Source organism: Miscanthus floridulus, chromosome 2 (assembly GCF_019320115.1).
Source record: "Miscanthus floridulus cultivar M001 chromosome 2, ASM1932011v1, whole genome shotgun sequence".
In the NCBI taxonomy this organism is placed as follows: Eukaryota; Viridiplantae; Streptophyta; class Magnoliopsida; order Poales; family Poaceae; genus Miscanthus; species Miscanthus floridulus.
In genome coordinates this window covers 62,784,228-62,808,305 of record NC_089581.1, presented here as the reverse complement: position 1 = coordinate 62,808,305, position 24,078 = coordinate 62,784,228, and the positions used below count along the sequence as shown (strand labels likewise).

Here is a 24,078-nt window from a genome sequence, read left to right as displayed (position 1 = left end):
TTTTGTCAGCGCATTATTCATCTGAAGAAAAAACATGTGTTTATCTGAAAAATGACATGTGCTGATGCTTTCTCTTTCCACAAAGACTAGGATGGTATTTTAGTCCTGTTCTTCAGTGGGAAAATAAATTTCTTACATAAGCTCTTGACTTTATATCAATGCATGGGTTCTCTGGAGGGAAAAAAGTTACCCTGTAACTTTGCAAGTTTATGAGTTAAACTGTTATCTCGTTTCATGGTTGTGAATTAATATTATAACTTGCTTGGTTCGTATAAGTACAATTGGAAATCTCCATTATAAATATTATTCTGCTTAACAATCAACTGCATGGATGCGCGTAGAGCCTCACATGCTGTTCTCTGTTTGATGGTTGTGCAGATATATAGGGTGTTGCTAGGTTTCTTAAAAACTCGGACTACGGGGGTAGACACCCCCGAGCTATTTTAGATTAAGGTAGAGGAGACATCTAACCCAGTCTGAGAAAATCCCCGACCCCCATGCCCCGCCCGCACACAGGGGTCCGTTACCCGGTGAGAGGGCTGGTCCATTTTACCAGTGCCTTGGGAACACGGGACATGCGAAGTTTTTTTTTTCACACCGCCAACCAGAAATTCGCCTAACCCAGGATTTGAACTCTGGTCACGGGGACGCCACTCGGAGGCTTGACCAATTGGTCTAGCAACCGTAGGCTGTAGCTAGGTTTCTTACTTCTACTCTTCCATTCCATCATTGTTCTTATCTGAAAAACAACTAAACAACATGTGTTATCGATACTTTCTCTTTTCACGATGACTAGGAAAACATTTTGGTGGTGTTTTTCAGTAGCAAAATAGATATTAGTGCTGGAAATTGATAGAGGGAATTTGACTTTTAGTCCTAATGTCCTGTTTGGTTTGTAAAGGGAAATAAAAAGAGAAGTTAAAGAAGAAATTCATATCTCCTATTTGACGATACTCATCTTTCATTAAAAGCACAATTCCTATCAATTATCACCCCTCCTCTTAGGATTTAACTAATGGGAGTTTGCTCTCTAGACTCTCGTCGCCCTTCCTCTCGTAACTCCTAGTCCCACAAAACAAACATGAGATTTTTTTAAACTTATATAACTCTAAAGTCCCATTTCCTACTTTCAATTACCTCCAACCAAAGATGCCTTGAGAAATCTACGAACGCATGGTTGGCGTAATCCATGTTGACCTCCACGCCGGCATCAGAGCGAGGTTGTCTCCGCTCAGGAATGCGTGAAAGAGGAGGCTGCCATTTCCGTGGACAATGGGCCTTTTGGGCTTGACGCCGCCGGTAGCCCATTACCTTTCCCCTCAACGTCAAAAGAAGGCTTTGTGGGCATGTTTGGATGGAGCCCTGAACTATATGCCTAGACTGGACACCTGCCTGCGTTCTTCTTGGGGTTCATTTGGTTGGGACCCTGAACAATTTGCCTGCTGTAATTAGGCTTAATAGATTCGTCTCGCGAATTAGTCACGACTTCTGTAATTAGTTTTATGATTAGTATCCGAACACCCGATGTGATACCCGATGTGACACTTCCTGGATCCAAACTTTGGCTTCGTTTTGCATCTCATACTTACTGGATTTATAAAATATTTGCAATATTTCGTAGCTACTGTACTATTTTCTGGAAAAGTTTTTGCACCACACCTTCAAATCAAAAGGTATAAACACAGGCAGCTCGTCAACCAAACGCTGCCCCGTTCCTTTCATCCACTCGGGCATAGCTCCAGGACTGCAACCAAACAAGGACATGGAAAACACACTTGCCTGATCAGGCAAGGTAGCTGAAATGCCCAGGCAACTCATCCTTAGTTCAATCCAAACAAGCCCCGTGTGCACACACCGTCAAACCATCACGGCCTAGACTGGCCCAAAAAGCCCACTGCCCCAGGCTCTTACGAAAATATCTAACCACTTTACATTCCACTCCCTGTGAATTCCATATATATTTACGTAAACTCGTGGGGATGCAATACAAAATTAGCGCTTCTCTTCTGACTCGTATAAAAGCGGGCGCCGCTGCTCAAACCCATCAAAACCCCTTCCGGCCGCCGCCGGAAACCCTACCCACCCCACTGCGCCGCCGCGGACCGCTCGCTCTGTCACCTCCTACCTCTTCTAGCGCCGTCGTTCCGATCCCCTACGTTCGGTAAGGAACCTTAGCCCTCGATGAAGTGCTTGGTTTATTGTTGATTCCGCGGGATCATTGCGTCTCTGCGAGTCCTCGAATGCGAACGCTTAGCTCTCTCCAATCCTTCATATTCGCTGCCGGTTTGCTTATTTGCTGCGTGCGTGGTGGAGCGCGAGTCTTGCCTCTTGCCCAATATGACCTGCTGATATTTTTCTTCTATCATTTTACTACCTTGTGTGTACGGGGCTGACTAATTACCTCGAATAAATTGGTAGTTTTTAGTTTTCATCTGTTAAATTGACCAATATTTGCGACGTAGTGTGACTTCATTTGTTCCCCTTTATGTTAACATGTGTCTGCTGCCTCTGTTAGGATGGCCGTATTCATATATGTTGTTGTTGTGCATGTGCTGTATTAGTATTGTTACATGGCTTATTTTTAAATCAGTGCCTCCATTTCTTTTTCTGTAGAGCTTAGCTGAGGCATTATGGGTAAGTCAAGCAAGAAGTCCAGTGTTGAGGCCGCACCTGCTGCTGTCTCAGTTCCAGAGGGGAAATCTGTAAAGAAGGGTAAGGCTTTTGATAGCTCTATTGTTGCATTGGGATAATTGCTGGTTATGTTTCTGTCTTGTTGCTTTGTATGTACCACACTTATCAGTGTCACAAGAGCTTTTTAATCTTAATGAGCAGGGAAGAGAAATGCAGAAGATGAGATCGAGAAGGCCGTGAGTGCCAAGAAGCAAAAGACTGCACCTGAAAAGGCCGTGCCGGTTAAGAAGCAGCCCCCTCCAAAGAAAGTTGAGAGCAGCAGCTCTGATGAGGATTCTTCAGATTCTGAAGTGGAGGTGCCCGTTAAGAAGCAGCCCCCTCCAAAGAAAGTTGAGAGCAGCAGCTCTGAGGAGGATTCTGAAGTGGAGGTGCTATCATGTTCTTCTCTTTTGGCTCATGTTTCCCCTTTAGTTAAAATCATAAGCTATATGCTTGAACTCTGGAGATCGCTTTGCTTCACTATGTCACAGTCTCACAATTGATTGTATGATAGTGTTTTCATTGTTACTATATTCTGTGTGCTACCGATTGATTTTATTTAGTTTCTCTGATACTCTTAGACTCAAGAGCTAGCAGTTGCAGTAGAGTCATTACTTATCTATTTGGTGTTGCAATTCCTTTATTGAATATGTGAGACAAGTTTTATGCTATTTTTAAAGCAACCAATTGCATAAAAATGTTTGTCATCAAGGAAAAGGTAAAAAAAATCCTTATCATTCTTTTGTACCTGGATATGATCATCTAAATATCAAGAACTGAGATTTAACATCAATTGTTTGTTAGATGTTTGCATTATAGTTTTGCTTGTTGTCAATTGCAACGGTGTTTGAAAAGCAACATGGTCTTGCACCTTTTTTGTTTCCCTTGATATATACTAATAAAGACAAAAATTACTTGTTTAATGACATCAGTTTGCAGTTCCTCTTGTGCTTAATAGGAAGCTAGTGTATGAATGAAATTTTGGCTTTTCATTTGATTTCTATTGGAAACTTCTTACTAGAAAAAGGACATGTTAGCAGGTTAAGGTCCAGCCAAAAAAGGTTATTCAACCAAAGAAAGGTACACAACCTGCTAAACAGGAGTCCAGTGATGACAGCAGCTCTGAGAGCTCCTCAGATGATGTAAGCATTGTCCACTTGCTTTTGGGGCTTTCTTCTTACCAATATACATACTTATTTTCCCTTAAATTAGGAACCTTCCAAAAAACCAGTTGCTGGTTCAAATAAGCCACCTGCCAGTAGTAGCAGCAGTGATGACAGCAGTGACAGTGATGATAGCAGTTCTGATGAGGAACCTGCAAAAAAGCCCACTGTCCTTTCAAAGAAGCCTGTCACAGCTGTTAGTAATGGCTCAAAACAGGTTAAGCATGATAGCAGCAGCTCCGACAGTAGCTCAGATGAGGATGAAGTAAGTATTTGTTTCCTATTCTATCTTGAGAGCTAAATCCTGAATGCTTTTCGAATTCTTATTCCTGGATTTTTTTTCCATCGATGAATCATTTGCAGCCTTTTTTTTACATCTGTTATGCATTAAATGATGGTTCGCATCCTGTTAATTTTTTTTTTGTGCATCTTGAGCTCCCACACCGCACGCAGACACCGACATAGATGAATGAAATAGTACCCTTCTAACCATGAGATGTCCTATGAGCCAGCCCACAATGTTACCAGGGTCAGCTCAAATAAATTAGTGAGGTTAACATGAGCAAGAACAATATGTTAGCTAAAGAATTACAGAATTCCGTTTGGGTGCATTGACCTTGATAACAAGGGCTGGATATGGACACCTCTCTAAAAGACAACTAAGATGTACTACTCCCTCCAGTCCATTTGGTATCCTAAGAGTCATTAAGCACAGGAATTAATGTCTTTGAAGCCAAGAGTTATTTGCATTAAGGATGAAAGGGAGCATCCCTTGGTGAAGTAGGATGAGATCCGACATCGATGGCAAGAGTATTTTGACAAATTGTTCAATGGGGGGTATTTTGACAAATTGTTCAATGGTGAGAATACAGACACAACCTTTCAGTTGGATGACTCTTTTGATGACACCAATAGGCAGGCGCTTTGTGCGGAGAATCCAAGAATCTGAGGTCAGAGAGGCGTTGAAAAGGATGAAATGAGGTAAGGTGATGGGACCGGATGGTATCCCAATCGAGGTGTGAAGATGCCTCGGGGACATAGCTATAGTATGGCTAACCAAGCTCTTCAACCATATTTTTTGATCGAACAAGATGTCTGACGAGTGGAGAAGTATATTGGTACCGATCTACAAGAATAAAGGGGATATTCAAAGTTGTACTAATTACCGGGGAATTAAGTTGATGAGCCATACTATGAAGCTATGGGAGAGAGTTATCGAGCATCGCTTGAGAGCAATAACACGGGTCTCTATGAACCAATTTGGTTTCATGCCCGGAAGGTCAACCATGGAAGCTATTTTCTTAATAAGACAAGTTATGGAGCGGTATAGGGAGAAGAAGGACTTACACATGGTTTTTATTGACTTGGAGAAGGCTTATGATAAAATACCAAGGAATGTTATGTGGTGGGCTTTGGATAAACATAAAGTCCCAACGAAGTACGTCGGGCTCATTAAGGACATGTACAACAATGTTGTGACTAGTGTTCGAACAAGTGATGGAGACACGGATGACTTCCCGATTAGGATAGAACTACATCAAGAGTCAGCTTTGAGCCCTTATCTGTTTGCCTTAGTGATGGATGAGGTCACAAGGGACATACAAGGGGGCATCCCTTGGTGTATGCTTTTCGTGGACGATGTAGTGCTAGTTGATGAAAGCCGGACAAGAGTGAATCAGAAACTGGAGTTATGGCGGGAGACTTTGGAGTCCAAAGGTCTTAGACTCTGAGTATATGAGATGTGACTTCGGCACTACAACTCGGGAGGAGGAAGATATTAGTTTGGAAGGTCAAGTACTGCCTAGGAAGGATACCTTTCGATATTTAGGATCAATGCTATAGAGAGACGGGAATATTGATGAAGATGTTAGCCATAGAATCAAAGCAGGGTGGATGAAGTGGCGCCAAGCATCTAGTGTCCTATGTGACAAAAGGGTACCACAGAAGCTAAAAGGCAAGTTTTATAGGACGACGATTAGACCTGCTATGTTGTATGGTGCAGAATGTTGGCCTACGAAAAGATGATATGTTCAACAGATAAGTGTCGCGGAAATGCTTATGGTGCGTTGGATTTGCGGTCATACAAGAAGGGATCGAGTTTGGAACGATGATATACGTGATAGATTAGGGATAGCACCAATTGAAGAAAAGCTTGTCCAACACCGGTTGAGATGGTTTAGACATGTCAAACGGAGACCTCCAGAGGCACCGGTGCGTAGTGGAATCCTAAGCCAGGATAGTAACATGAAGAGAGGTAGAGGAAGACCGAAGTTGACTTGGGTAGAGGCAATAAAAGGAGACTTGAAAGGATGGAATATACCCAAAGACTTAGCCTTAGATAGGAGTGCTTGGAAAACAGCTATTCACGTGCCTGAACCTTGATTGCTTCTGCTGGGTTTCAACTCTAGCCTACCCCAACTTGTTTGGGACTTAAAGGCTTTGTTGTTGTTGTTGTTGTTGAAGCCAAGAGTTATTTGCATGGTGCCATGCACCAATCCTGTAGAGAGAATTTGGAACATCATCAAACTTTTGGAAGCTAACCACTTCTTAAGCTTGACGTGGCTAATTCGCCGTGGGGACCGTCAAAGAGTAAATCATCCTATGCACGAGCACAATGTTCCACACCAGGGTCTTGGTATCTGTATTTGCTAAACTAATGTGCATAGGAGGCAATTAATTGTGTATAATATTTTCTTTTTCTTTGTAAAATTAGGCAGCTATAATTTTTATATCTAAAAATAATAGAGTGGAACACGTGTATAGATACAACCCATGTATGTGCAATCAGGCACCACTGTGTAATTTCTGTGCAGGGTTACTGCAGTCAGTAATCTCCAATCAAAGCTTACCTTGATTTCTTTTGTCCTGCTTTCACTGACATTTGTCTCGCTTTCTTGCTTTTCAGAAACCTGCTGCTAACCTAAAGAAGCCTCCGGTTGCCTCTTTGCAAAAGAAGACCCAAGAATCTGATAGCTCTGACAGTGATTCTGATGATGATGAATCAGAAGATGTAATTTATTTGTGGATTCATATGTTGCACTTGCATCTTGATTCGTGCATCTTCGATAGCTGTTCTTTGTCAAACATAATTTATCAGTAATTATCCTGACAAACAATATCTGTAGGATATTCCTGCTAAAGCTCCAGTAGTGGCCAAGAAAAAGGAAGTATCCATTGACAGTTCTGATTCTGATAGCGATTCTGAGTCCGAGGATGAGGTAGTCACCTTACTACAAAACTTGAAGAGTCTTCAAACTTAATTCACTTCTTAAAAAGCTTCATTTTATATTTGCCAGGATAATAATGCTAAAACAGTACAGCCTGCCAAGGCTGCTGCTCCTAAAAAGGAGGAGGAATCTAGTGGGAGCTCAGATTCTGACTCAGAGTCAGATTCTGATTCTGATGAAGTAGGTGGCACTTTCTTCTCCACTCATGTTAATTTTTTATTGTGTAGTTTGTAATTCTTCTCCCGTGTCTTTACAGCCTGAAAAACCTACTGTCCCTGCGAAAAGGCCTCTAGCAACAAATAAGAAGAATGAAGTATGCTCTCTTGTAAAATCGTGTTTTTTGACTCTACTTCCTCTGCCACTTTAATAAGTTGTATTTTGATTTGAAAAGGTCAACCTACAATCAAATTGCTACTATATTTATTGTACAAAATAGTTGTTTCATAATTCAAAATGCTTTTATGCGTCATGTTGATTAATACTCGAATAAATGCCCAAAACTAATTCTGAACTTTTTGTATCAAAATACTACCTGCTATAATAAATGGTGGGAGTATACTTTTTGCGTTTCAGTTGTCTGCTCTTGTACATTTTACATTGGACTCAATAGGAACTCTCTCTGTATGTATAGTCCAGCGACGAATCTGATGGCAGCTCTGATGAGAGTTCTGATGAAAGTGACGAGGAGCCTCCACAAAAGAAGTCTAAGGTACTGTTTCTTCTTGTCAGACCTCTGCCTTTTGAAGATTATCTCACCTTTTTACTGTTTCTTGTACTTTCAGAATTCTGCACCTTCTGGTGCTGCCAAGGCTGCCACTAAGGTTTCAAAGAAAGAAAGCAGCAGCGATGAAGATGATGGAAGTTCAGATGAAAGCTCTGACGATGAGGAGGAAAGTGAACCAACTAAAACTCCTAAGAAAAAGGTTTGGCTTTTGAAGCCTTTTGTTCTAAAATTAAGGGAATGGTTGTAATTTTGCATAATTTGCTACTGAGTTATCTGTGCATCTTTTTTATTTGGGATATAACTGTTTCTTTGATTCTCAGGAAACTTCTGTAGACACTACGCAAAAGTTGGCACATAATGAGGTATTCTGCGATCTATGCCATTCTCTAATTTTATCTACTTAACAAACATTAAATGGATGTTTGACAACTGTCTTATCTTTTCAGCCCAAAACTCCTGCCAAAAGCCAAAGTCAGGCTACTGGTTCAAAGACTATTTTTGTTGGGAATTTAGCCTATAGTATAGAGCGTGAACAAGTGTAAGTTTGTTAAATGTGCCAATTTATTTTTTTCCAAATGTGTTGCCACAAACACCATTTCTCCACATGCTGTAGTAAGGAATTTTTTGAGGAGGCTGGCGAAGTTGTAGATGTTCGTTTGTCTACTTTTGATGATGGGAGTTTCAAGGGTTATGGACATGTTGAATTCGCTACTGTTGAAGCTGCTCAAAAGGTGAACAATCTCCTTGATTATTTTTTTAATCTATGCTGCTTAGTTCAACTGTTAAAGGAGCAAAACACCTCACTGGTCACTGCCATCAAGTTCTATTGGATGCTAGCAAGTTCTGTTATTAGTTAAACTGTTACAAGAGCAGACCGCCTCTCTCCATCAAGTTATATTTAATGCCACTTGCCAAGAAGTTGACACTTGAACTCTTTCTTTGTTTTAGGCACTTGAATTTATTAGTCATGACCTGATGGGGCGTCCTCTAAGGATCGACATAGCTGTCGAGAGGGGTGCATACACTCCTAGCAGCGGGTTATTCTCTATCTTGTTTACTGTGCTGTGGTTATTCAGCAGGGGATGCTTTTATGAAATTTTTGCTGTTAGCTGTTACCAATTATTCAGTATGGCCATAATTTTGTCTATTGCTCAGGAAGGACAACGGTTCATTCAGGAAGTCTGCTCAAAGGTCAGGCAACACTGTGTTTATTAAGGGCTTTGACACGTCTGGTGGAGAGGACCAGGTAATTTGAATTTCCTTTTTTTATCCACTTATCGTTGCGTTTGTGTTCTGTTGAACCATGTCTTGTTACATTATATATCTGATGGTGTTCCTTCGCCAGATCCGGAGTGCTCTCGAACAACATTTTGGTTCATGTGGAGAGATTACCCGTATTTCAATTCCAAAGGATTATGACACTGGTGCAAGCAAAGGGTTAGTTGGCTTTTGACATATCATTCTTTTATACTCCCTCCGTCCCTAATTATAAGTCATTCCAACTTTTTGAAGAGTAAAAAATATCTCAAGTTTGACCAAAATTATAGAGAGAATTACAAAGATTTATGACATCAAATAGGTATTACTATGAAAATATAATTGATGAAGAATCTGATGATACTTATTTGGTTCATAAATGTTATTATTTTTACTATATATAAATTTAGTCAAATTTGAGATGCTTTGACTCCAAGAAAGTGGGAATGATTTATAATTTGGGGCGGAGGGAGTACTTAGGTTAGGGCCTTTTTTTCAGCAAGATATTCAGGTGGAATGTTGATATTATATAGTTTCTTTTGGAATGTCATCATCTGCAGAAGTCTCCATTCTTGTCGTTGACTCGTTGACACAATGCTTTGCTTGGTTTGCAGAATGGCATACATGGATTTCAAGGACCCAGATTCCTTGAATAAAGCATATGAGCTGAATGGAACCGACCTTGGTGGCTACAGTTTGTATGTCGATGAAGCAAAGCCGAGACCTGATAACAACAGGGACGGTGGCTTCAGTGGTGGGCGTGGTGGCAGAGGGGGGAGGAGTGACAGGGGGCGTGGTGGTGGCCGTGGGCGTGGATTTGGAGGCCGTGGTGGAAGGGGTGACAGAGGCCGTGGTGGCCGGGGTACGCCTTTCAGACAGACCCCTGGTACAGCTAGTACAGGTAAACAATTGCTTCGGTTAAGAATTGTTTTGCCAGATTAATTTGTATCCAGTTGGAGTTGCGTTTGTTGTGTCTGCTTGATTTGGAACTGTGGTTCAAATTTTGCAGGAAAGAAGACTACATTTGGTGATGACGATTGAAGATCCATGGCTGGTTATTATAGTGAAACGCAAACTATATTGTACCTTTCAGACTTCTGTTATCAGTTTCTCCTATTGGAGGCTGTACTGCTTGGTTTGCTTGATAATTTTGACAATTGTTTTACCATTTTTAACATTTGGAGCTATGAAGTTATATCGAATACATGATTTATTTACTATCATTATGCCAGTTTACTTTGGTCAGCAACCAGGGTGTCCACGTCGCCCCGAAAACTCCTAGCCGTCTGATCTCCGATCCTGTGGACTAGATTAGTTGGAGCGGCTTTTTCCTGACGCGGGTTTTCACGCTTCTCGCTGGCTTCTTCAGCTTCAATATTGCTTCTCCAGCTTCTAGTTAGAATCTAGAGAAATGGATCTGTACTCCAGCTTCCGCTTCTTCCACTTCCCCTTCCCGATGGTTCGTTCTCCTTCTTGACCCTAACGCTCTTCCACACAACAGCGCCTCCACTGCTCCCGTCGCCGCCGTCCCTTCTTCTCTCCTTCTCCCCCTCCCTCTCCCTCTCCCGGCATCATGGCCTGCCTGTCGAGCCCCAGCGCTGCCTCCTCAGCGCGCGGTGCGCTGCCCGGGCGACGGCGCCACCGATTTGGTGCGCGTCGGGGCGCGTGTGCCCCAGCGGCGGCCGTCCCTTGCCACGTCGCGGTGCCACCGCCGGTGGCCGCCAGCGTGCCTGCCCCACGGCGCTGGCTGCTCCCGCAGGTACGCGTGAGCTCCACGAAACCCTAAACCCCTGTGCTTGACACCTGTCGCTGCGCCACGACCTGCTCCCTCTTCTAATCTGCACTGGAGTTTGAGGGATTGATTCCGTTCGTAAAAAAATAGGTGCTTGCCCCTGATCTCCATCCCCGTATCTCTAGTCACAACATTAGATAGACCTTGTTTTTCATACTTGGATTCCCTTCTACTTTAATTCCAGATTCTTGTCCTTCCATAAATTATTTTTTGTGATATATTGCAAAATTACATTTGAAGAAATACGCTAAATATTCCTTAAAGGCATTCAGTGCATGGAATACTCTTTTTCTTTTGCTGCCTGGTATATGAGATTGTCTGAAATTGGAGTCAGTTTTTTTTCCACATATTTTATATTTTTAATCTTGTCATCACCGTTCTTCTGTGTAGCAAAGCAAATACTGACAGGACAGGCAATACTCAGATCTATGGAGTAAAAATTTGCTCTCGACGGCGCGCGTGATATTTGGCTACACCTATTCTGTAGGTGTTAAGTCACCTGCGAGTCTGTTATTAAGAAGCATATACAACAAAACAATCATACAATTTGAGAGAAAACCCAAAATTATCAATTTATCATGAATTGGAAGTTCACAACTCAAATTTAGTGTAGTGCCTACTGCCTCGTCGCTCTGTCCCAATATGAGTGATGTGTTTAGAACTGGACACATGTACCACGGAAGGGAAAAGACCTTCGTGCCCCTATATTAATCATTACTCTCCGGTCTGGCATGGTTCTCTCTCATGCTCCTCCCCTTGCTCTGATCCAAATCCAGATCAACGGCACGGGCCATGCTCGGGCGAGCGCGCCTCCTCCCCGCCGTGGGCCACACCCGGGAGAGCGCACCTCTCCTACGCCACGGGCCGCTCGGGCGAGTGCGCCATCAGAGCATCTCCAGTGTATGGACGCGGGGTCGGTTCTATAGACGGGTCCCTCTTTGATTCGACGTCAGCTGTTCCTCCGTCCGCAATGTGTAGAAGCGAGCTCGGCTCGATACGTGGGACCCACGTAATAAAAAAAATGACCGTCGTTTTTCTTTCCGCAATTCCCCTCCGCTTCCGTTCCCCATCTCTTCTCTCGACGCATCGCTCTGCCCGATCCAGCGAATCCCATGATCTCTAGCGTGCCTTGCCCAGATCCGGTCGATCCATCCGAACTTCCACCTGCGGATCCACATACTCTTCTTCTCCCTCGTCGAGTTCCAAGCCCGCTAGCTCACGTTCTGGAGGGCAGATGCGGCAGGTGCGGCATGGCGGATGGTGCGTCGATTGGTCGTCGTGCCGTCTCTCACCTGAAGGATTTGAGACGCCTCCTTCACGGCGCCATGGTCTGCTCCGAGTACCTCTAGGGCCCCGTGCGGCGTATTGGACATACGCATCCCAGTCTGCTGCCTGCCCTGCATGGGTTTGTCTCTCTTCCTCGCTTGTCTGTCTTCAGGGGCCAAGCTAGCGCTCAATCAACCATAGTGCACTACTTTAACATACATTATCTTGGATTCTCAGACAAATTATAGGCAAGAAGGACCCTGGGTTAGTTTAGCGGTTGTGTAACACAAATTTAGAATTTTCGCTAATTCTGCCCAATTTGAATTTGAACAAAATTCCATCGATTCTTTTTACCAAATATGAAACAATATAGTTTTCTGGACCGTATTTTTCAATAACCCTCCAATAGCTGGTCTTTATTTTTGGATAGGTACAACCAAATATTTTAGTAAACTAAGCATAAACGATATAATGAATAGTCGTGTTGTATTATAGAAGAAATAAGGGAGAGAAAACACTTAGATCCAATTCAGTCAAGCAGTATTTGTACATTTGCACATCTCAATTTTCATGGTTCAGGCCTAAATTCTTCACCACTTGTGTCGTTCCGCCTTTTTTTTTTGTGTGTGTGTGTGTGGGGGGGGGTGGGGGGGTGGGGGGGGGGGGGGGGGGGGGTTCCCTTTAGGTTTGCAAATGCGAAAGCATCACATACCGTACAAAGTTATCAACATATCTGAGGTTCCTTTCAAGTTTAAATAAAAAAACAAGATCTGAGCTTTCTTTGGCAGACGTCGCAGGCCATGTAATCAAGTAATAATAGTCCGGCGCCATCTCTCCGACGCGGGCCGTCCGGGCGAGCACGCCTCCTCTCCGCCGCGGGCCGCTCGGGCGAGCGCGCCACCTCTCCATCACGCGGCCACGCCCGCCTTCGGGCGCCTCCTCTCCATCGCGCAGCCACGCCCGCCCTCGCGAGCCTCGTCTCCGTCGCGCGGCCATGCCCACCCCCGCGAGTCTCCTGGGGACGGAGGAGGGCTATCGGTGGAGGAGAAGAAGAGGAAGGCTGGCAGATCTGGACGGAGGAGAAGAGGATGGGGGCGCTGGTTGAGGAGAAGAGGGAGGGGAAGATCTGCCTCCGCGCCGGCCAAGTCGAGCCGCGCCGCTAGCTCCGCCTCCACGCCGGATCTCGCCGTCTCCGCCTCCGTGTTGGCCGCGCGTGTCGTGCTCCACCTTGACGTCGGGCTCTGTGCCGGTGTTGTCGTCTTTTTTCTTTTAGAAAACGAGCGAGCGGAACGAGGAAGGAAGTGAGGGGTCAGTTCTGCAGTCTAGCGACAGATGTGGGACTCCTACCTAAAACGACAATCTTACTGAGACAAGTCCGTGAGGCTAAAACGACACCCTCTTATTGGGGCGGAGGGAGTACTACATAGTCCACGCAAAATCATATTAAGTCTTACGTATGATTTCGTCGAGCATTAATTCTAGATCCTCTAATAGAGGGGAAAAATAGAAAAAAAGATATACACTTGAGACCCGTGGGTGAAATACTACAATATGATATCCGAAACCGACCCGATACCATCGTAGGCCTCGACCTGAAGACACTCGCACCCACACCCTCGTGAGCACCCAAACCTGCGGGTGTGATTGCCGAAGTGAGCAGGGTGGCGCGATAGAATATGTTTGGCTGCCACGCTTACCCTGTGGGGCCACCTAGCCTGGCATGGCAGTATGTTTTCGCCGTGTTAGGGGAGAGTTGGCGCGGTCAAAATGGTTAGTTTTAAATAAAAAGAGATATATAATTAAAAATAAAATTTCTTTGAAAAAAGATTTTAAAAATCCCTAATTTGCTTGGAAACATTTTCGGCAAAGAACATGGCGAGTCGAACGACATCGTTTATATGAGGCTGAGAAACGAGCCAATGCTACGCGGTATCATCCGTGAGCACCGGTCAGATCGGTGACCTTGATCGCGGTGAACGGCCTGTCCAGCACCGAACGCGTCCGCGCCGAGAGCTCCTGCGCGGCGCTCCGCATGGTCGGGCGGGCTTCGGGGTCCTCCCGCACGCATGACAGCGCCACCAGAAACGCGAACACCACCTGCGCGCCCACCTGCCCTTCGGGAGAGTCCAGCCTCTGATCCAGGGCGTCCTTCATCAGCAGCGACCCATTGGTGTCCGGGACCGGGAGCCGCGAGTGCAGGGAGCTTATGAGGCTGCCCGGGTGCCTGCCCATCAGGATCTCCAGCGCCACCACGCCGAAGCTGTACACGTCGCACTTGGTCGTCACCCTCAGGTACGCCAGCTCTGCGGCCAAGAAAGAAGCAGCACCAGCCATGGCAATGTGAGCGCGGCAGCGGAACAGCGCATATGACACGACGCAGCCCCTGTGAAGTGAAATGCAACGTCTTTACATTACCTGGCGCCATGTAGCCGTAGGAGCCGGCGACGCTGGTGCAGTCGGAGCGGCCGGGGGCGAGGAACCTCGCCGTGCCGAAGTCGGACACCCGCGGCTCGTAGTCCGGGTCCAGCAGCACGTTGTTGACCGTCACGTCGCAGTGGATCATCGGCGGCGAGCAGTCGTGGTGCAGGTACGCCAGCGCCTGCGCCAGGCCGCCGATGGAGCGCGCCCGCGCGGGCCAGTCGAACAGCTCGCAGCCGCGGCCGGGACCGTACAGCACCTTCCCGAGGCTGCCGCGCTCCACCAGCTCGTACTCCAGGTACATGTGCCCGCCCATGGCGCTGAAGCCGTGGAGCCTCACAATGTTGCCGTGCCGGACGCGCGTCAGCGCCCGGACCTCGTTCTCGAAGCTCTTCTCGCTGACGCCCCGGCGGCGCGCGTCGCCGGTCTCCGAAGAGTCCAGCCGCTTCACGGCCAGGCTCTGCCCGCCGGGGCCCGGCAGGTCGGCCCGGTACACGTTCCGAAGCTGCCCTTGCCGATGCAGTAGGCCTCGTTGAAGTGCTCCGTCGCCGCCAGGATGTCGCCGAACGAGAACGCCGCGTCCTTGCCCATATGGAAGCCGTCAGAGCCATCGCGCCGCCGCTCGCCGTCGTGTCGGGGCTGTCTTGTCCGGCTCGCCTCCTCCTCCGGGCCACCAGCACGCACGACAATGCAGCTACGGAGAGCACAAGCGCCGCGAAGGAAACCAGCGTGACGACGAGGACTAGCCTCGCGCGGTACCGTTTGGAGCTGGAGTCACCTCTACTCGACTCCGAGCGACAGGAACTCAGCCCGGCGATGTCGCCGCACTGGCCAGGGTTGCCGCTAAGATCAAGCTCCTGCAGCGAGGCCATCTTTCCGAGCAGTGCCGGCACCTCTCCGGTGAGGCTGTTGCGGCTCAGGTTCAGGTGCCACATGTGGGCAAGGTTGGTCAGCTCCACCGGCACGCCACCGTCGAGGTGATTTCCGGACAGGTCCAGCCGTAGCATACCAGTGGCATTCCCGAGCGTCAGAGGGATCTGCCCCGACAACATGTTATGGCTCAAATCCAGCTTGAGCAAAGGCGATGCACCGAGCTCCGGCGGTATCGTGCCGGCGAGGCGATTCGATGAGAGGCTCAAATCTTGCAATGAGGTCATGGCGCCGTAACTGGCCGGAATTGTCCCGGTGGTCATGTTGCCCTCCAAGTTCAGGTACGAGAGATTCTTGAACTGAGACCAGTGCACCGACAGCTCGCCACCGAACGAATTCCCCGACAGGTCAATGTGGTACAGGTCAGGATGCGATCCCAATATCTCTGACACGTCACCGGACAACCGGTTCCGTGCCAGTCGGAAGCGCACCAGCTTGGTCAAATTGCTGTAGCAAGCGGGCACGGTGCCGGAGATGTCGTTGTCGTCAAGGCTGAGGTACCTCAGGCGCGGCGTGCTGCACAGCCCCGGAGGCAGCCCACCGGAGAAGTTGTTCTTTGACATGCTGAGGATGGACAGGTTCCGCCCGAAGTCCGGTGGGATGGTGCCGTTGTCGAAGGCAACGATGGCGAGCAGGTTCGGCAGCCGAGTGAGCCCGGCCGGCAGCTCGCCCTCCAGCATGTTGGTGTTTATGGACAGTCTCTGCAGCGCCGTCATGTTCCCGAACTCGTCCTGCAACCTTCCGGTGAGCTTGTTGTCGTACAGTCGCAGCGTGTCGAGGCTCGTGAGGTTGCCGATCGTCCGGGGGATCGCGCCGGAGAACCCGTTCTCGGAGAGGTCCAGCACCTTGAGGCTTGTCATCCTTCCGATCACCGCTGGTATCGTGCCGGAGAGATTATTGGTCGCCAAGTGGAGGAACTCGAGCCTCGACGCCGCCGCGACTTCCACGGGGATCCTGCCGGTGAAACGGTTGCCGTCCGCCTGAAACACCCTGAGATGTGCGCAGGACGTGAAGTAGTCCGGCAGTATCTCGCCGGTGAGCATGTTCTTGGAGACGTTGAACTCCCGTACTCTGGTCAGCTTGGCCAGCGACGGCGGCAGGCCCCCGGTGAGCTTGTTCCCGGCGAGACCAATGACGGTGAGGTTGGTGCAGAGGCTGAGCTCAGTTGGAATTGTTGACTCCAGCAGAGCCAGGCTGACGTTGATGCGCTCCAGCGACAGGACCTTGCCAAGAGTGGCAGGAATCGTGCCGCCCAACGGGTTGCTTGACAGCTCGAGTTCTCTTATGTTGGGGTTTAGTCTAGAGATGGTGGGGGAGCACAACATATAAGGCGGAAGAAGCCCCCACCTATCAGGCTAGTTTTTTGGGGTGAGAAGGCCCAATGCCTTATATGTTGTAGCTTCGGTGGACCTGTGACCTGTGGGAGCGCAGGCTCGTTGTAACGAGCCGGGCCGGCTACAAGCCAGCTCCAAGATCGTGAACTCGATGGTCACCACCGGTTCCAACAATTGGTATCGGAGCCGGTACCCATGGTCAGAAAAGCTAAATCCAATAAAAAATCTCGAGTGTCACATATATGGCGGGGGCACCCCGATGTGTAACTAAGGGGGAGATTGTTGGGGTTTAGTCCCACATCATGTAGCGATGGTGGGGGATCACAACATATAAGGCGGAAGAAGCCCCCACCTATCAGGCTAGTCTTTTGGGTTGAGAAGGCCCAAGGCCTTATATATTGTAGCTTCGGTGGACCTGTGACCTGTGGGAGCGCAGGCTCGTTGTAACGAGCCGGGCCGGCTACAAGCCAGCTCCAAGATCGTGAACTCGGTGATCACCACCGGTTCCAACAATTGATATCAGAGCCGGTACCCATGGTCAGAAAAGCTAAACCCGATAAAAAAAATCTCGAGCGTCACATATGACGGGGGCACCCCGATGCGTGACTAAGGGGGAGATTGTTGGGGTTTAGTCCCACATCGTATAGCGATGGTGGGGGAGCACAACATATAAGGCGAAAGAAGCCCCCACCTATCAGGCTAGTCTTTTGGGTTGAGTAAGGCCCAAAGGCCTTATATGTTGTTAGCTCCGGTGGACCTGGGACCTGTGGGAGCGTAGGCTCGTGGTAACGAGCCGGGCCGGCTGCAAGCCAGCTCTAAGATCGTGAACTCGGTGGTCACCACCGGTTCCAACAATTGGTATCAGAGCCGGTACCCATAGTCAGAAAAGCTAAATCCAATAAAAAATCTCGAGCGTCACATATATGGCGGGGGCACCCCGATGTGTGACTAAGGGGGAGATTGTTGGGGTTTAGTCCCACATCGTGTAGCGATGGTGGGGGAGCACAACATATAAGACGGAAGAAGCCCCCACCTATCAGGCTAGTCTTTTGGGTTGAGAAGGTCCAAGGCCTTATATGTTGTAGCTTCGGTGGACCTGTGACCTGTGGGAGCGCAGGCTCGTTGTAACGAGCCGGGCCGGCTACAAGCCAGCTCCAAGATTGTGAACTCGGTGGTCACCACTGGTTCCAACAATTGGTATCATGAGCCCATGGTCAGAAAAGCTAAACCCGATAAAAAAATCTCGAGCGTCACATATGGCGGGGGCACCTCGATGCGTGACTAAGGGGGAGATTGTTGGGGTTTAGTCCCACATCATGTAGCGATGGTGGGGGAGCACAACATATAAGGCGGAAGAAGCCCCCACCTATCAGGCTAGTCTTTTGGGTTGAGTAAGGCCCAAAGGCCTTATATGTTGTCAGCTCCGGTGGACCTAGGACCAGTGGGAGCGTAGGCTCATGGTAACAAGCCGGGCCGGCTACAAGCCAGCTCCAAGATCGTGAACTCGGTGGTCACCACCGGTTCCAACATCTTAGCCCGGAGACGTTGCCAAGCACCGGCGGTATGCCGCCGGAAAGGTTGTTGGAGTGAAGGACAAGGCTCTGCAGCTTCGTCAACTTGTCTAGGGTATCAATTCGCCAGTGAACTGGTTGGACGAGAGGTTGAGGTGTTCCAGGCTAGGCATGTACGCCGGCAACGTGGCCGGGACCGGACCTGACAAGTTGTTGTTGGATAGATCGATAGACCTGACGCTGAGCAGCGGCACGGACACGTTGGGCGGGAAGAACCCGTCAGCGCGTTGAAGCTGAGATTAAGGCTGTCGAGGCTGGGCAGCGACTGAAGGTCCAGGGCGGCGAGCGTGCCGGCGAGGCCGGTGCCTGCCACGTCGATGCCCACGACGCGGCCGAGGGAGTCGCACGACACCCGGCGCCAAGCGCACGGCGTGGGCGCCGCGGCGACGGCGGTAGAGCCGTTGAGTGACCACGAGGCGAGCGCGTCCGCGGGGCGCTGAAAGGTCCTTGTTTGGTTTTGGTAATTGAGTGACAACCTAGGTGGACTAATTGTGTTTATGTGAGATACACAGATGATTAGTCCACAGGTACATGTGTGTGAGCAACATATGCCATAGAGGTGAAAATGGCTTGGAGATGTTGCAAAGCTCACACATGTGATGATGAAGGAGCTTAAATGTACATGAGACATGACATTGAGTCATGTGATCAAGGTGGAGAAGATCAAGACAAGACTTGGCTTGATGGACCGGTTGCAAGCGTGAAGGGCAAGTCGAAGGCTTTGGAGTGATGGACCGCGTGGCGGTGAAGCTTGAGCAAGACTTGGCGCCGATGGACGATGGCAATGGTGAAGAGCAAGTAGAGTCAAGATCGATGAACCAATATGATCATGTGATGATATGAAGTGGATCATATCATTGTTGATCGTGTTGGTGTATGTGTTGCATCGACATTGAAGGAGATGGAATGGAATGCGCAAGGCAAAGGTATAATCTAGGGCATTTCATTTCACCGGTCATAGGTGTGTAGAGAAGTTTATGACCGGGTTTAGAATAGATGGCCGTACTATCAAGAGGGGCAAACTTGTTTGCATATCGGTCATCTAGTGCCACTCGAGTGATCTAACTTTGCATTGTCGCTAGAATCGAGTGGCGTGGCAAGTTAAGTGGCTAACATCCTTTGGGAAGTGATTGTGAAAATGCTAACACACATACATATGGTGGTGTACACTTGGTGGTATTGGCACATTTACAAAGGAGGTGGTGTTTGCAGGGGTGAGATGGATTCGGCGCTTTCGGGAAAATGGAATGTCTATTTTCTATTGCGCTGGATGCAAATTCTTGGTGGTTAGCACATTGGTGCAAGGGTGAAGAAGTTAGAAATGAAAACGAGTTGGTCGCGAAGATGCCGGCGTCGGTCAACTGACCGGACGCTGGATCTGAATGCACCGGACGCTGGAAGGCTGCGTCCGGTCAGGCTAACGTACGGTGACGCAGTAACTGGAGTGTGACCGGACACTGGCTGTGTCCGATCGCATTCGACCGGACGCGTCCGATCATGCTCGGGAGCTTACTGGAAACGACCGGACGCTGGAGGTTCAGCGTCCGGTCAGTTGAGTGCTGCTGCGTCCGGTCAAGTCAAGTGACCGTTGGAACCGGGACATGTGGTCGTCTGCGAGCGACCGGACGCTGAGGTCCAGCGTCCGGTCAACACGACCGGAGCGTCCGGTCGGCCCGACCGTTGCCCAGTGAAGGGGTAACGGCTAGTTTAGCCCTTGGGGCTATAAATAGAAGTGACCCTCGGCCATGGCTGGTGCTGAGCACCTCAAGGGACTTAGTGTCCATGCTTGTGAGTGCTTGGGAGCCCTCCATCTTACACATACTTGATAGTGATCATCCGATTGTGTGAGAGAGCGATTCTAGTGCGATTACATCGTGAGGTTGCATCGAGTGGCATTAGGTGATCGAGTTGCAAGCCGGTGGTGCTTGTTACTCTTGGAGGTTGCCACCTCCTAGACGGCTTGGTGGTGGTCTCCGTCGAAGCCCGCAAGAAGCTTGTGCGGCGCTCCGGAGAAGTGCTTGTGAGGGGTACTTGTGCTCGCCCCGCGGGAGTCGCGAAGAGCAACTTTAGTAAAGCGTGTTATTGAGCTACCCTCACTCAAGGGGTAGGTTCTTGCGGCGCCCGACGTGCGGGCTTAGCGGGTGATGCTAATTAGCCGCCGAACCACCAAGTGAGCGATCGACACAACGGGGACTAGCGTGTTGGCAAACACGTGAACCTCGGGAAAAAATCATCGTGTCAACCTTGTTCTTTCCGTTGGTTTGCATCCCCATTACACAAGCTTGTAATTACTTTTATACATATTAAGCTTGTGTAGTTGCTCTTCTAATTAGATAGCTTGTGTAGCTTGCTAATTACCTTCTTGCTTGTGTAGCATAGAAGTAGCTCCCTTGCGTAGCTAATTTGGTTTTAGTAACCTTGTTAGTCACATTGCTTAGTTTGTGTAACTAAGTTTTTGCGCTCTCTAATTAGGCATTGGTTGTCTTATTATTGAGCATTGCTAGTGAGCTTAGTTAGCTTTGTGCTTTTGCTTACTAGCATGTGTAGGAGCTCCCTTGTCACTTAAAGTACTAGTGGCATTGGTTTGTGTAACCTTGCTCCTAGAATTGTTTAGCAGAGCTCTAACTAGCCCGGCACCTTTTTTGCATAATTGTTATCTTTGTAAGGTGCTAGTGAACATATATAGTGGGGTGTAGTCTTGGCTAGACCGTTAGTTTAAATTCCGCATTTGTATCGGTTAGCCGACGCGATTAAAGTTTTAGAAAAGACTATTCAACCCCCCCCCCCCTCTAGTCGCCATCTCGACCCTTCAGGCGCGGCGGCGGTAGGCTGTCCTTCCACCTCAGGAGCGCCTCGGCCTCGCCCTGCGCCGAGTCCGCGGGGCGCGGGAGGACGAAAGGAGCAGCAGGTGGGTGAGGAGCAGCAGAAGCGCGCGCCGGCGCCGCGACGTGTCGGCGGCGCGCCTGGTGCAGCCTGCTGTGCGGCGACGGAGCATTGACGTCGTTCTTTCTTGGTGGCGCGCCATCTCTCTTCTTCTCCAGAATCTAGGCAAAGGCGGCTAAGCACACATGTGAATATGTGATCAGGCGTTGCACTGCATTGCTTCTGAAGAGTTGACGCGTGGGATTAGAGAGATTGACACACATGTGAAAATCTTTTCCCCCCACGTCAGAATTTTTCTTTCCTTCATTTCCCCTTTCTTCTTTCTATATATCTAAATGGCATGCATAGAAGGGAATAAGACTAATAAGATTCAAATGAAAGTCTTCTCTCTCGTCATCCTAAATCTACGGTTAATTTTTATAGTTTCCTTTTTTATTATATTTATTATACTTGATTTTTATATTTGATGTATACTTAACTTTTAGACTTACGGCGAATATTTTGGTGTAATTTTTAGATATAAATTGGTGTAAGTAAAAATTCGGGTGTGGTGAAGGAATATTATCCCCCCGGTTATTATAACACCTTTAATCTGGGTTAGAAGCTCATCTAAAACATCTGAATCTTTTATAACACGCTCATAAATTTCGGGTGTAGGAGGGATTTAATAAACTGATTATATTTGATTTAAAGACTTGCCCTTCTCCCTTTTCTTGTCAACGTAGCAACAGGGTCATTTTGTAATTTCAGGTTTATAGAATGACTAGGTAGCGTGTCCGTGCGTTGCTACGGAATGACTAACAATTTATACTAAAAACACACGGATCACACAATAAGATAACAATACTATTAAATTAAATACCAACGTTAAAGTGACATTTAATCCAAAAAGCAAAGTTTATGAATTTAACACAGTCACGGAGTGCGCGGCGTCGCAGGTTCACAAACTCTAGAGCTTCCAGAGATTGGGTCGAATCCAACCTAGAGCCTCGGAACCCTGCATCTTTTCCTGGACGGGATTCACTTCGGATGCGCCGGTAGCAATATCAACGATCTCCAGTCGATGGACCAAGTCGTATGGATCCCCATACAATAGCTCAGACATGTAGATTTTGTTCTCATTGTACTTGGATACACTTGTTCCACTGAAGCTTTCATTGAAATATTTAGACACGAACAATGTTTGATCACCGATGTCCCTCACCCTAGACCACTCCGGCGTACGGTCGTGGATGTTGCACTTGTAGATCGTGCTACTGTAGGTGAAGCTCTGTGTCTCGTGGAACGTGCTCACCATGGCACCCACAATGTGCAGCTCACCGTTTGATTCCAGGTAGCTGCGGTGGCTGCGGTGGCAGAGCCCCGCAGGTGGCGACAGCAATGGCAGTAGCGTCGCGGTTGGAGTAGCACCGGCGGCGTTGCTGCTGCAGACGAAGATTTCTCCAGTGCAGTCGATCGCCAAGAACTTGTCTTGGCAATGGACGATGGACCCCACGGAGAACTCCAGTTTGGTGTTGAGCAGCGTCCATGCGCTGTCGACTCCAACCCGGTAGAACGCGACCTTCGTGGAGCACCCAAGCATGGCCATGGCTACGCACTCGTGGCCGGCGGCGTCAGGCGGCGCCGAGAGCACGATCTCATGGAAGAACATGTCTCTTATGTCTTCTAGCTTGATGGCTCTGCCTACGACATCCGTGTCCCCGTAGCCGTTGGTGGGATGGAGGACCCATCGGCCGTGGACCCTAGACACGTGTTCCGATGAGGACGCCGCCGCGATGTGTTCGCCTGCTGGCGGGAGCTCAACGCGGGGGGCATGGACACCGACGAATGGATTCAGCAGCGTCACGGACGCTGCCTCGTCCATGAGCGCCAGCCACCCACATGAGGAGCCGCACGCCACCTTGTCGCGCACGTTGGGCAGCGTCTTGGACAAGACCTTCTTCTCCGGGACGCAGTAGAAGCCGACGCGGTCCGAGTCGGGGTCGAACGGGAGCGGCAGGAGCGGCTCGAAGGTCGCGAACAGGACGGCGGCGCGTCATGGGGAGCAAGCGGATCGGAAGGACACCGCGTCGTGGCCTGACGCGAAACGCTGACCGATGGACTCGAGGAGATCCTCTGGCAGTCCGGATCTCCAGTCAGGGAGAGGTAGGGACCTTCTCTTGGGATTGAGAGGCTGAGCCATGGAAGACAGATGACATCAACTATAGTTCACGCAAGAAACAGCAAGCGAGGGCGATGAAACATGTGAGCGTGAAACCAAATGAAATGAGGAAAAAGATGTCACTTTTGCAAATGCAAAGAGGGAAAGTAATTAAATGTAGGCAGATTTGACAAGGTTATTAGAAATGCAAAGAGGTTCCTTTTGTCTTAATTCTCTTTCCTTCTGTGTTAATTCTCTTTCCTTTTGCTCGTTGCCATGTATGTTGGTGCATGCAAACATGCAATGTGTATATGGATAGCACAATAATTTTCTACTTCCTATTTTGCCGTGATTCCTCTATCACATGACATGCAATATTCAATCAAGGAGATGTCGTGGGATCGCAGGCGTGGGCAGACAGAAGAACAAAAAATGTCTCACAAAAAAATGTCCACACTTTGTTCTTTTTAGTTGTAGTAGTAGAATCTTGTCTATCCGTTGTTCGGGTGTTTTGGGTCCCGAGAACACTCGATTTTTTCCTTCACCGTCTTCTTCCCCCTCCCAACCCGTGGCAACCTCCTTCTTCACCCCTCCCGCCACCGCCATGGCTATGGGCGCCCCACCCAAACTGGCCCCGCCGCCTCCTGCACTGTTGGAACCCTAACCACTGTCCCCCTGCCGTTCCCACCGTTTGACCGGCCTG

General features: G+C 48.4%; 1 protein-coding gene and 1 pseudogene across 2 annotated transcripts; one reads left to right on the top strand and one right to left on the bottom strand.

Annotated features, from left to right (window-relative positions):
* The first annotated feature begins 2,026 nt into the window (after positions 1-2,026).
* LOC136525386 (nucleolin 2-like) lies at positions 2,027-10,264 on the top strand. 2 transcript variants are annotated; one of them, XM_066518393.1, is made up of 19 exons: positions 2,027-2,161; positions 2,614-2,712; positions 2,833-3,059; positions 3,711-3,812; positions 3,883-4,098; positions 6,739-6,843; positions 6,959-7,051; positions 7,130-7,240; positions 7,317-7,373; positions 7,692-7,769; positions 7,843-7,983; positions 8,105-8,146; positions 8,231-8,322; positions 8,398-8,515; positions 8,733-8,821; positions 8,940-9,030; positions 9,130-9,221; positions 9,656-9,942; positions 10,051-10,264. In XM_066518393.1, the coding sequence occupies exons 2-19, from the start codon at positions 2,631-2,633 to the stop codon at positions 10,080-10,082; spliced, it is 2,055 nt and encodes a 684-aa protein (XP_066374490.1). In that variant the 5' UTR covers positions 2,027-2,161; positions 2,614-2,630; the 3' UTR covers positions 10,083-10,264. The 2 variants fall into 2 exon arrangements, with proteins under 2 accessions (XP_066374490.1, XP_066374495.1); XM_066518398.1 differs by lacking the exon at positions 7,317-7,373.
* A 2,500-nt stretch (positions 10,265-12,764) lies between these two features.
* Positions 12,765-23,981, bottom strand: LOC136536630 (MDIS1-interacting receptor like kinase 2-like; annotated as a pseudogene).
* Positions 23,982-24,078: the final 97 nt, after the last annotated feature.